The sequence below is a fragment of the Talpa occidentalis genome, unplaced genomic scaffold (assembly GCF_014898055.3).
Source record: "Talpa occidentalis isolate TD23 unplaced genomic scaffold, MPIMG_talOcc4v2.1 talOcc4.4, whole genome shotgun sequence".
NCBI classification, from domain to species: Eukaryota; Metazoa; Chordata; class Mammalia; order Eulipotyphla; family Talpidae; genus Talpa; species Talpa occidentalis.
In genome coordinates, this window is record NW_023604295.1 from 40,978,076 (window position 1) to 40,992,188 (window position 14,113).

Genomic DNA, 14,113 nt, shown 5'->3' on the forward strand with positions numbered 1-14,113 from the left:
CAATCCACAGCCACTGCAGCACAAGTTCGATCCCCTGACCAGCCAGGGAGCAACCCACATGGTGCAGTAGACCTCTCCTGACTCGCCTGCTGCTCCCCTCAGCAGTGTATTTCAGTCAATCTGCCTGTTCTGTTCCCCCACTCTGTCTCTGGTGAATCCCCTCACCATCCACACCTCTGGCCTGTACCCCAGTTCTCGTATGCATAAATAAATAAATCTTTAAAAAAATACGTTAGGAAAAAAACAAAACCAAAACCCCAGAGTCCAAATTACAGTCCATGCTGGAAGTATAAAAGGTAATAATGAAAAAAAAAGAACCTGAGGTGTTATCTTAGAAGTTACTCATCATGCTAAATCAATTACATTGGACAGTTTTTTCTTTAAATTACTGAATCCACTCTGAATATGGAATGGGGTCCATTGTGTATGCACATAAGAAATGCAACCACTTGGTCCTCCAACAAAATACAACACAGATGTCAGCAAGGTCCCATCAAAAATAAGGAAGGGGCTTTAAACCTACATACATGATAATTAACTTATAGCAAAGGAGGTGAGAATATAAAGAAGATGATAGTCTTTTCAATAAATGGTGATAGGAAAATGGAGGTGTGAACCTGTTACCTCTGAATCATATACACTGTTGTACACCAATGCTACCTCAACAAAAAAATACAGTAAGAATGAAATTGGACTACTACCTTACAAAGTATATAAAAATTAACTCAAAATGGATTAAAGACTTGAATGTAAGATTCAAAATGATATAACCCCTAGAATAAAACACAGGCAGTAAGCTACCTGACGTTGGTTTTGGTGATTTTTTTTTGAATCTGACATCAAAAGCAAAAGGCAACAAAAGCAAAAATAAACAAATAGGATTGCATCAACTAAAGCTTCTGCACACCAAAGGAAACCATCAGCAAAGTGAAACAGCAACCTAGTGAGTGGGAGAAAATATTTGCAAATTATGTATTTGGTAATGTGGTAAAGAGCCAAAATACATAAACTCCAGCAAAAAAAAAAAAGTCCAATTAAAACTGGAAGAAGAGCTGAATAAACATTTTCCTAAAGAAGATTTGCAGATATCCAAAAGGTGCTCAACATCACTAATCATTACCAGTGAAATGCAAATCAAAACCACAATAAGATAATTATAATCAAAAAGATAAAAAAGAAATCCATTGTGCACTATTGGTGAAAATGCAAATTGGTACATTTTGAAAAATGCAATTTGGGAAACAGTATGGAGGTTCCTCAAAAAATTAAAAATAGAATTACCGTATGTTCCAGCAGTTCTACTTCTGGATATTTATCTGAAGAAAACAAAAACACTGACTCGAAAAAATCTATTCATACTTAAAAAAAAAAAAAAAAATCTGTTCATACTTATGTTAACTGCTGCAATACTTGCAACAGTCAAGAGAGGGAAATAACTTACACCCCCATCCTCCCACACACACCAAACACACACACAATGGAATATTGGTCATAAAAATGAATGAAATCTTGCCATTTGCAATAATATGGATGGACCTTGGGATTATTATGCTAAGAAAAAGATAAATACCACATGATCTGACTTAAACATGGAATCTTAAAAAAAAAAAACCCTTCAAGGGGCCTCCCTGGTGGCGCAGCGGTTAAGCGCAGGGTTGCGAAGCTGCCGCGGCCTCTGCAGCGCCCGGTTCGATCCCCCGCTGCTCTCCGGCCACCGGAGGAGGGTCCCAATGGCGCACAGACCTCTCCTGCCGCCTGCTGCTCCCCTCAGCAGTGTACTTCGGTTGTACTTCGGTCCTTCTGCCTGCTCTGCTCCCCGCTCTGGCTCTGGTGAATTCTCTCACCCTCCTGCGCTTCTGACTGTACCCAGTGCTTGTATAAATAAATAAATCAATCTTTAAAAAAAAAAAACAAAACCTTGAAGCTCATAAATTGAGACTAGATTGGTGGTTGACAGAGGTGGGAGTAGAGAATGGGCATAATGGGGAAGGTGATTCAAAGATACAAACTTCCAATTATAAAAATAAGTAAATTATGGGGAAGTAAAACACAGTATGGTGACTGTCCTTAACACTGAATTGCTTATTTGAAAGGTGCTAACAGTATAGACCACCAAAATAAAGTGAATATTGCAATAAAGCAAATTACAGGATTTTTTGGTTTCCCCAGTACATATGAAACTTATGTTTTCAGTCTACTGTGATCTATTAAATGTGGACTAGCATTACATTTTTTTAAAGTACAAGTGGTTGAGTCTCAACACTATGAAGCTACTGGCAGCCACTGCAGCACGAGTTCAATTCCTGCCAGGTCACTGTCCCACATGGCGCAGTAGAATTCTCCTGTCTCCACAGCTGCTGCCCTCAGCAGTTTATTTCAGTAGATCTGCCTGTTCTGCTCCTCACTCTGTCTCTGGTGAATCCTCTCACACACACACTCCCCACCTCTGGCCTACACCCCAGTTCTAGTATAAATATTTAAAAAAAAACTTTGTTGCTAAAATAAGCTAACCACCATCTGAGCTGTTGAAAAAATGATACTAACAGACTTGCTCAACACAGGATTGCCACAAACCTTTAATTTGTAAAAAAGTGTGATTATCTGAGCACAATAAAGCAAAACACAATAAACTAGACATACCTATAGATCTTAAAAGCTCTCATCACAAGAAAAAATGTTTTGTTACTAGGTATACTTATTGTGGTGATCATTTTACAATGTATGCAAATATTAAATCTATGTTGCACAACTGGAATTAATACATAGCTGGATGTCAACTATACCACAATAAAAATATATAAAAATGAAAGCACTTGTGAAAGTATCTTTGCAGAAATGTTTCACTATCAGATCTAAGGACCTGCAGATATCATTTGCATTCAAAATTTTAGTACTTTTAAGAATGAACTCCCAAAGTAAAGTTGGCTACAGAGGGCCTTCCTCGTGGCAGGCCGGGGTTAAGAAGCAACCTATGAAACTATCGGCAGCAACTGCAGCAAGAGTTTGATCCCTGGCAGGCCAGGGAGCTACCCACATGGTACAGCAGACCTCTCCTGACTCGCCCGCTGCTCCCCTCAGCAGTGTACTTCGGTCAATCTGCCTGTTCTGTTCCCCACTCTGTCTCTGGGGAATCCTCTCACCAGAGACATCTCTGGGCTGTACCCTAGTTCTTGTATGCATAAATAAATAAATCTTTAAGAAAAAATTGGCTACAGAACTGACAAAAAAGGTGGCTCATTTTACCTTGCTTGTCACAATTAGTATTATTAAAGACTTCTCCCAGTCCCAAAGAGCACATTAATGTCAATGAAATGACGGTGGGCCCACAGGATAGCATAACATCAAACATGACCAGTGGCCATTCTCCTGCACTTCCAAGACCTCTTCAGGCTATACAATTCAAATGAGCTTGTTTGTCACATTTCTTTCTAACATACTTGTTTTTCCCACAGCCTTTGATATTTTATGTATGCTTTTTGTCTACTGTTTGCAAAACTGCCTAGCCAATTAGTATCAATGCTTGGACTGAATTATGTGTTTGATTACTGATTTCAGATTTGCTACTGAAAACTTTTTTTGAGATCGCTACTGTACTTTTCCCCATTTTTATCGCAATATAATTCACATCCTATGATGTGAAGGCTTAAGGTGTACCTGATGATTTGATACTTACATACTGCAAAATTATTACACCCTATTAGAAAATAAACAACATAAGGGAGGCATGACATATCTAAGAAGAAATTTAAAAGACTATGCAAAACCTAAGTGAAAAGCATTATAAAATTCAAGTAAGGGACCTACTCTAGTAAGGGACATCAACAAATGGAAATAATTCTTTGTTTTTAAGACAGGAAAACTCGATATTATAACGAATGCAAATTTTCCTATACTAATCTCTAAATAAAATACCAGGGGCTTCCCTGGTGGCACAAGGGGTTAAGTCTCAGCACTATCAAACTATTACCAGCCACTGAAGCATCAGTTTGATCCCCCACCAGGGAGCTAAACCCACAGCAGACCTCTCTTGTCTCACCCACTGCTCCCTCAGCAGTGTATTTCAGTAGATCAGCCCGCTCTGCTCCCCACTTTGTCTTTGGTGAATCCTCTCACCCTCTGCACCTCTGGCCTGTACCCCAGTTCTTCTATGTAAAAAGATTTTTCTTAATCATAAAACTAATTACAGTAATTAGAACAGAATAGTGCTAGCTTAGAAATAGAGAAGCCAAGTCCAGCAAGACATCCAATGGCAGGTAGCATCTCATAACCATGAGATGATTAGTTAATAAATAACATAAACTACTATTAGTAAATAGTAGAACTGACTATACTATTCATAGCTGGAATTCCTTCTTTACTTTTTCCCAAATGGCTAAATGTAAAAACAATACATTAACAGCTGGGGAAAAACCAGGGTTAAACATTTTTATAAATTTGAAATGGCAACAAGCTTTACTTTTAAGCAGAAGCTGTTTTTCTAATATATGACCAAAAACATTTAAAAATAAAGTGGCAGTCAGCCCATACTTCCTTTAGAACTTTTCTGCCCTTATAAATATGCATTTCTTAAACACAAAATAGCATACTATACTTACTTCTTACAAAGCTCCTTTTTTCCATTCAATACATCATGATTTTTTTCCTAATTCAAAACAATCTGGTGGTCCATTAAATGGGTATGCCATAATTTAACCAATTCCCTACTAAGAACCATGAAAGTTGTTAATCTTTAGTTCTCTAAATAATGTCAGTTAAAACCTTTGATATATTCTTGTTCAATTCTGACTTCCTAAATGTCAAACTTCTGCGTCTAAGAGCATGCATATCTAAATCTTCCAAATTTTTATTTATGACTTCTGTTATATACATATACAAGATTTTAACGTTTATGGAATCAAGTTGCTATATTTTAATCATGCTTCAAAATGTCTTACCAATATGTCTTGTATTTTTATAACAGCTTTCCTGAGTTATGATTCACATACCACAAAACTGACCCTCTTAAAGTATACAAGTCAATGGTTACTTGGGTGTATTCAGAATTGTGCAGTTATACTACAACCTATTCCAGAACATTTACATTACCCCACAAAGAAATTTTGTCCCATTAGCACTTACTTGTCATTCACCCCCTCGCCCTAGCCCAGGGTAACCATTAATCTACTTTCTATTTCTATGCATTTGCCAACTGTGGACATTTCAAATCAAGAGAATCATATGATATGTGGCCTTCTGTATGTAAAATATTTCATAGAGCATATTTTCAAGATTCATCCACACTGAAATAGTCTTTATCAGTACCACATTCCTTTTTTGACAGATTGTCCCATTGATAAATATATCAAGTTTTATGTATCCATTCATTAGCTGGTGGATAAGTAGGTTGTTTCCATCTTTTGGCTATTATGAATAATGTTGCTATGAACATTCATGTATAAGTTTTTGTCTGTATTTGTTCCTAATTAAATTTTTAATCCATCTAGAATATAACACTAGCATTTATTTGTTTTCCTTCCCAAAAAACTAATCTACTACAGTGTAGAATCCTAGATTTTTACATCCCCTATCAGATCTTTTAAAATTGTCTTGCACAAATACAACTCAGCATTAATTTTTTTTTCAGCAACTCACTGACACTGCATTCATCTTGATTTTAAAGGAGTGGCTATCCTTCAACACTCATTTCATTAGTTTAGACAATAAAAAATTATGAACACAGTAAGTAAATTGTAAAAAGCATGATGGGCTCTTGATAAATATATAAATCAACTGAAAAAAGCATAATATGCAGTTACATTAAGGAAGAGTCAACATTCAGCATACCATGGAACTCAATATTGGCTAATGCTACAGAAGTCAGTAAAGCATCTACCATGCTGATTTACCTATATTGATTCCTATTCTTACTGCTCTATCAATTTTGATTACTGATTTAGTTCTTTTATTTGCTGAATTTGTCTCTTTAGTCATGTTGGCTCTCCTCAATGTTTGGTGATTGATTGTAGGTTCACCTCTACTTGGATAACTTGCTGGGGATGGTGGTGTGGGGACTGGGGTGAACTGTTACTGTAGTTTGGTCTTAAGCTATTTTCAACCAGAGTGGGATTGCTAAGGATCCCAAATACTGTTCTTTTGGAAACTGATGTTTCTTAGTCTTGCCAGGTTTTACAAGTAATGGGGCAAGGGGATGGGAAATATCCTGTTTTTCCATGCAGATTTCATATTCTTAGAACTTCGATGCTGTGTCAATTATATCACAATAAAATTGAAGGAGGGAAATTTCAGTTGGATAACATATTATTCTAGCACAGGCATTAAATATATGTGGCACAGATAGGAAGAGATGCTTTCCATGAGATTCCCCAACTATTCAGCCTTTTGCCATGGTTTCTCACTTTCCTTCCCAGCTTCCCCATCTCCAGAAGTGGGATACTCTTAGTGTTATACCATTTCCCTGAACTGATCTTTCTGTCATCGGGGATCTCCTCTGGACCTCTACTTTCTGTCTTGTGGTAGTTTCTCAAGTCCTGATTCATCGAAGCTATCCTCTTTGTCTCCACATATGTGTTAAGGGCTTTTTTCATAACTTTAATGCATGTTGTAGGCGGAAGAAATTTCATGTGCTTATACTTCATTCTCTTAAAATTGGAACTGCTACTGATTTCTAGCAGATATTCTTAACTAAGTAATAGAAGATTTCTTTATTCCTAGCTTTTTAAAAGAAGATTTATTTATGCATACAAGAACAGGGGTACAGGTCAGAGGTGCGGAGGGTGAGAAGATTCACCAGAGACAGAGTGGGGAGCAGAACAGGTGGATTAACTGAAATACACTGCTGAGGGGAGCAGAGGGTGAGACAGGAAAGGTCTGCTGAGCCATGTGGGTCACCTCCCTGGCCAGGGATCGAATTCATGCTGCAGTGACTGCGACTGCAGCTAGCTTCATAGTGCTGCTACTTAACCCCTTGCACTACCAGAGAGGCCCCATTCCTAGTTTTCTAAAAGACTTAAACTAAAAAAGGGAAGCTGAGTTTTAGTAGCAAGTTTCAGTGTTTGCTGAGATGCCATGATTTTTTTCTTCTTTAACCTATTAAAACAATGAATAAACATTACTGAACACTAAAAGTGAATTCTGTAAAAATCCCCACTTTCTCTGTCCTCCCTGGTGGCACAAAGGGTTAAGCACTGCACTATGAAGCAATCCACAGCCAGGGAGCAACCCACATGGCACAGCAGACCTCTCTTGTCTCACCAGCTGCTCCCCTCAGCAGTGTGTTTCCGTCAGTCTGCCTGTTCTGTTCCCCACTCTGTCTCTGGTGAATCCTCTCACTCCCCGGACCTCTGACCTGTACCCCAGCTCTTGTATGCATAAATAAATCTTAAAAAAAAAAATCATTGACCATCCATGCCAAATCTAATTTGGGTTCTTCCTATATATATATATATATATATAAAAAATCCCCCCTTTCTCACATTGCACTAGAGTTTTACCATTACTATATGTATATTCAATTTATCAATTGTATTTGAAAGTGACTCAACTATATTTATAACTTAATTGGTGTTTATGGGTAATGCTAACTCTTTCGGGTTTTAGTATCATGGTTCTGCTAACCTCATTATAGGGAAATCTGTCTTTCTCTAAGACAATAATAACAGAATTTTTTTTTTAAAGATTTTCTAGGACTGTTTTTGTGAGGAAAAACTTTTTATACACAAAAATAAAGTGTTTTAAATAATTAAAACCACTAAAAACTAATGCCTCTAATCCCCCCCCCAAAAGATAATAGATGTATTAGTCCAGACATTTCCTATGGAAATGTATGTGCACACATATACAAAGGTACTCATCCTACATGTGCGCATATCTTTTAACAAAATGACATTCTGTTTTGCAGCTTGTTTTGTTTTTTAACAGCTTCATCGTATACTGTCTGAATATGTCATAATTTGTACGTCCATACAAACATTTGTTTTGTTTTATCTGTAGTTTTTACTACCAAAATAAAACTACAAAAAATGCCCCTTTTCAAATCTATTTTGTACTCATTTGTATGTTAGATAAATTGCAAAAAGGGGAATGGATCAAAATGGACTACTTCCATATTGTCTTCCAAAATATTTATACCAGCATACTTCATGGGGCAGATTTTGGTAAGACTTTTTAAAGCATGATGTAATAACTAGAAGTCATAAAAGTGAAGGAAAATAAGTTTTACTACAAAATAATTTTAAAATTCTGCTAAGCAAAAACATATACAAAGTTGGGTTGCTGAAAGCTTTTCCCTTCTAGAAGGAAAAAACTTAAAACTCTTGGGGCCTCCCCGGTGGCGCAGCGGTTGAGCACTGGGTTGCAAAGCTGCCCGCAGCCTCTGCGGCGCCGGTTCGATCCCCGGCTGCTCCCCGGCCACCAGAGGAGGGTCCCACATGGCGCGCAGACCTCTCCTGCCGCCTGCTGCTCCCCTCAGCAGTGTACTTCGGTCCTTCTGCCTGCTCTGCTCCCCGCTCTGGCTCTGGTGAACTCTCTCACCCTCCCGCGCTTCTGACTGTACCCAGTGCATGTGTAAACAAAACAAACAAACAAACAAATAAATAAATAAATAAAAACATGCCTCTGTTTAAAAAAAAAAATTAAAAAAAAAAAACAACTTAAAACTCTTATGACATTTATAATCTAGGATGAATTTAACATCTTTAAAACTAGAAAGATGTTAAGGTCTATAAAGGTGTTATCTATTCATTACTACATTCTTAGAACTAGCACAGTGCCAGGTACATAGGAGCTTGTATTGAATAAATTAAATACAAACAATCCAATTGAAACATGGCCAAAGGAAAATCATATACAAACAAAAAATGGTCAACAAACAGAAAAACATTTCATTTAAGCATTAAATTTAAAAATGCAAATTAACAAACCCAAAACTCTTATGTGATATATAAAACTGGCAAAGTTTAACAAAGGTAACCTAGTTTAATTTTTTGGAGGATAATTTAACAATTCTCTTAAAATTTTAAGTGTGAGTATTCTCTTACCATTAATTGTACTACTAGGTATTTAACTTACAAAAACAACTACACAAGTAAGTATAAAGAAGTTATTTCATTATACCACTGTTGATAGAAGAAAACAATCGGAAGCAAAACAAATGGTCCATCAACCAAGAATTAAGTTGGAACATCTACGTAACAGCAACATAAAAGGCTTCAAAGAGAATGTCTAACTGCTTAAAAGGAAATCCATGTGTGAAGGGAAAAAAATAAGATTCTCCTAGAAAGGATAATGGACAGCAAATGTAGGCTGGAGTTTGGGAGAGAATAAAGGAAGAGTGCATACCAGAAAGGCAGACTGACAGCTGTTCATCATCCACTGGAGATGCTTTTTCACTGTTCTTCCCACCTCCCACTTGATTTTCTAGTTTGAGTCCACTGGTCATCAGAGGAGCCTCCAGTGGGCTTTTACAGTAAGGGTGGTCCAGCAACTTAGAACTAAGAATGTTCTGCTTGAGACATCCATCCTCATCCATCTGGCATGAGCTCTCATTATGAACAGTCTCTTCAGACACAGCCCTGTCTACACTACTCACAGGTTGATCTGCACCAGACACCGGCAGTTCTGCTCTGTCATCACTGATGGTACTTGTCCGATTTTCCTGACCCGGAGTCATAGCTTCTCTTTCAGTTTCCGAGATAAACAGACTATTAGAATGATGTTCTGGTAAGGGGCTATCGTGAATCAGTTCTCTACACTCCCACTTTGGAGAGGAACAGGGTGACTGGTCCCAGGTATATGTGGCACTGCCATTCTGTTGCTCAGGGAATGCTTCATCTAAACTCAGCTCCTTGCCTAAGAAAGGGCTTCCTTTACTGTGGCCATCAGGCACATGAGAGTTCTTTCCCTTCACTGCCGCATCGCTGTCCATATCTGGGAAGCACGGCTGATGCTGACAGGGAGGGTCTTTAGATTCTGGGGAAGGGAATGGGCTGCAACTGGCACCCTCAACGTTCTCCCTAAGGGTCTCCTGATGGTCCCCAGTGACCTGCACCCAGCTTCGCTGGTTTTTTTTCAGCTTGCAAACTTTGCTTTTTGTTCTGAAGTGCTGAGATCTGAGAATCCTGTACCGAAATCTAATCATGGATAATTTCTCATACATCATAAGAGGAGATAATCTTATCCTTCTATGTTGGTTAAGATGGAATTTTTTTGGAATCAGGGATCCCCCATTCCTGTGGTGCTCCAGCCTTTTGTAGCAGCCATAATAAAAGCGTTTTCTCTTATGGTTGCTCAAGGTGACCACAATGGTGCCGCTCTCACCTGGACTCTGGTTCTTCCCATTGAACTTCATGGGAAAGTCAGAAGCTTGTGGCTCCGTCCTAGATCTGTGACCATTAGCCTGATTTATAACACTATTTGCTGGTAGGTCAGCAACTGCCTCCAAGAGACTTTTCTCTCCACAGTATTCATGGTCAGAGTTCTTTGCTGATGACAGCAACTTCTCTGTTTGGAGTTTGAGGAAGGTCCTTGAAATGAAGTGTTTAGAGTCTTTTCTTTTTACTTTAGAGGACATAACATTTTGAGCAGCCACACTGGACTCTGTCTTAGCAAAAAGAGGTTCATCCTGGATCCACGTTTTCTGGATTTGAAGGGCCTTTTTTCTGCACTGGAAATACCTCAACTGCCTGCTCCAGGTAACTGGCTTGCCCAACTTGGCTTTCACAATGCACAAGTGTTGGTGAAAGTAAAACTTCTTAAAGCCTCCAAACCCAGTATTCCATTTCTCAGAAAAGGCTAAGTGAATTCCTTTTCTCCATAGAATTTTTCTCTGTTTTTTCATTTTTCTGATGCATAATGAGATCTGGATGCAGCTGTAAAGATGAGAAAGAAAAGTTACATTTCTACCCTAAAAATAAGGTCATAAAGATAAACATGTAAATTCTGTTTTTTGAAAGTTCACATTCTGCCACTTCCCTTTTATGACAGACCTCCATTATTATCACTTGTTTTCACTGTCTTTTTTAGTGTAAAAGGTAAAAAACTAAAATAGCAGCTCTCCTGTCTGCCTAAGACTACACAGGTGTCACTCTTTTTCTTTCTCCTTTTCCTAATAAACCTGTCATTTTAAAATGTAAAAAACGAAAGTAGGCCTCCCCGGTGGCGCAGCGGTTGAGCGCTGGGTTGCGAAGCTGCCCGCAGCCTCTGCGGCGCTGGTTCGATCCCCAGCTGCTCCCCGGCCACCTGAGGAGGGTCCCGTATGGCGCGCAGACCTCTCCTGCCGCCCGCTGCTCCCCTCAGCAGAGTGCTTCGGTCCTTCTGCCTGCTCTGCTCCCCGCTCTGGCTCTGGTGAATTCTCTCACCCTCTCGCGCTTCTGACTGTACCCAGTGCATGTATAAACAAAACAAACAAACAAACAAATAAATAAAACATGCCTCTATTTAAAAAAAAAAAAAAAAAAAAAAAAACGAAAGTAGCTTACAGCATTTGTTTTGTAGCAGTTGTCAGAGGCTATGCACACTCAAAGCAGCAAGAGCAGCTTCACTAAGCTCTTTCCCCAGGACTACTTTACACAGGTTGTGTATCATATCATTGGTATGATTTGGCAGATTGTTTCGTGTCTGGGAAAGCTAAAATTTTTTCTGTGTAAATTAATGTCAATTGCTTCCTTAACTTTATATCATTTCATCTGATGAAAGGTTTCATAGAACACTCTATGGGGGGAGGAATACATACATTTACAGTAATATGCTAGAAAATTGAAGAAAGAGCATATAAAGTTCATTTTAAACTACCAGACATAATAAAATCCTACCCAAACAAGGTTTGGAAAGGAGGAAGACGAGTATTCCAACATGCCCCAGCTGCTGTGCCTGATTCTGACAAAAATGTTTCAAGAGTCATATCTTGGAATTCATATCCCCAATATGCAGTCAGTTTCTTTTCTTTTTTTAAAGATTTATTTATTTATTTATGCGTACAAGAACTGGGGTACAAGTCAGAGGAGTGGGAAGTGAGAGGATTTACCAGAGACAGAGTGGGGAGCAGAACAGGTGGATCAACTGAAATATACTGCTGAGGGGAGCAGTGGGCGAGACAGGAGAGGTCAGCTGCGGCATGTGAGCAGCTACCTGGCCGGGGATTGAACTCGTGCTGCAGTGGCTGTGAATAGCTTCATAGATTGCGTCTTAACCCCTTGCGCCACCAGGGAGGCCCTATGCAGACAGTTTCTGATGGAGTACACAGTGCAGGGAGTCAGAAGAGAATTTCTAAGTTTGGCCCTGCTAAATGACTTATATGTAAGATGAAGGGTGGAGACCATATACCATATATGAACTTCAGGAACACACCTATGGAAAATGGTAGATGAAAATTAGAGTAAAAAATAAACATGGGGGCCTCCCTTGTGGCGCAGGGGTTAAGTCTCATGCCACTGAGGCATGAGTTCGATCCGGCCAGGGAGCTAACCCACACGGTGCAGCTGACCTCTCCTGTCTCACTAGTCGCTTCCCTCAGCAGTGTTATCTCAGTAGATCTGCCTTTTCTGCTCCCACTTTCTCTGGTGAATCTTCTCACTCCCCGCACTTCTGGCCTACACCCCAGTTGTTGTATGCATCAATAAATTAAAAAATCTTTGAAAAAAAAACCAACATGATTTCCCCTTAGATCTAGATCTGTAAGAGCTAATATTACTAAAGGCTCTTTAGCTAGCTAGAAGAAAAGGCACCAGTCACTACAGGTGAAGTGGAATAAATACTAGACTATGAATAAAAAAACCAATATTCTAATTTCAGCTCGCCAATAACTACAAAAAGCTGTATTACCTTTCTGTGCATCAGTTTTCTTTGGGGGAAAAAGGAATGAATACATGTTTACCTCAGTTTCCTCTTCAAATCCCATTAAGATGACAAAAATGAGGATTTAAAAACAGCCAAAACTCTCAAAGGCAATGAAAAAGGTGATAAGAGCACAAAAATGTTTGAAAGAAGAAAGCAGAGGAATGAGTGGTAACAGACTTAGCAGTCCAAAAGAGCTGAAATCTAAGCTAGCAGAGGAAGCCAAGAAGCAAATTACTGTACCTCAAAAAGGTTCAGGAATTAGAAGCAACAATACTCACGAAGGTCAGAGTATGAAGGTGGCTGATCAAAGCTGAAAGACTTAAACAATTAAGCAATTAAACCCGAAGATCCCTTCTCCCATCTTCAGAGATAACCTAAGTTTCACGTTCCTGAAAGGATAAACCAGGATAGTAAGGCACATGATGCATAGCTGAGGGCAGGGGTACACTGGAAGGATCAATGACTTTACACAGTAAATTCCCTCCTCAACCTTCTTCCCTGTTCAGCTTCTAAGAAAAGTTTATATTCCCAAGGAGGAGATCAAAGGGAGGAAAGGCAGGAGGAGACTGATCATTTAAAGAAAACACCAGGGGGCTCCCTGGTGGCCCAAGGGGTTGAGATGCAACCTATGAAGCTATCCACAACCACTGCAGCACGAGTTCAATCCCTAGCCAGGGAGGTAAACCACATGGTGCAGCAGACCTCTCCTGACTCGCCCGCTGCTCGCCTCAGCAGTGTTTTTCAGTTAATCTGCCTGTTCTGTTCCCCACTCTATCTCCAGTGAATCTTCTCACCCTCCCACATCGATAGCCTATACCTCAGTTCTCGAAGGCATAAATAAATAAATCTTGGGCCTCTCTGGTGGTGCAAGGGGTTAAGCACCACACTGTGAAGCAATCCACAGCCTCTGCAGCACGCGTTCGATCCCCGGCCGGCCAGGGAGCAACCCACATGGCGAAGCAGACCTCTCCTGTCTCGTCGGCTGCTTCCCTCAGCAGTGTGTTTCAGTCAGTTCCTGTTCCCCACTCTGTCTCTGGTGAATCCTCTCACCCCCTTGCATCTCTGGCCTGTACCCCAGCTCTTGTATGCATAAATAAATAAATCTTTAAAAAAAATAAATCTTTTAAAAAAAAAAAAAACCAAAAAACTATATACTTAAAAATGAGAAAATTGGCAAATTTTGTTATGTATATTTTACCACAATGGGAAAAAAAAAAGAGGGATGGCAAAACCAACACTATCTTTTTTAAAAAAATAATTTAAATTTATTTTTGCATAGAAC

At 39.2% G+C, this 14,113-nt stretch overlaps 1 protein-coding gene across 4 annotated transcripts in view; it reads right to left on the reverse strand.

Annotated features, from left to right (window-relative positions):
* Positions 1 to 14,113, reverse strand: part of SENP5 (SUMO specific peptidase 5) — a 55,828-nt gene that overhangs the window by 26,461 nt on the left and 15,254 nt on the right. For 3 of the 4 annotated variants that reach the window (XM_037525345.2, XM_054700472.1, XM_037525343.2), the window contains one exon: positions 9,337 to 10,865. In XM_037525345.2, coding sequence (XP_037381242.1) covers positions 9,337 to 10,834 — 1,498 coding nt within the window. In that variant the 5' untranslated portion in view covers positions 10,835 to 10,865. Of the gene's footprint in view, positions 1 to 9,336; positions 10,866 to 13,109; positions 13,221 to 14,113 lie in introns of all 4 variants that reach the window. The other variant, XM_037525344.2, reaches the window with a different exon arrangement.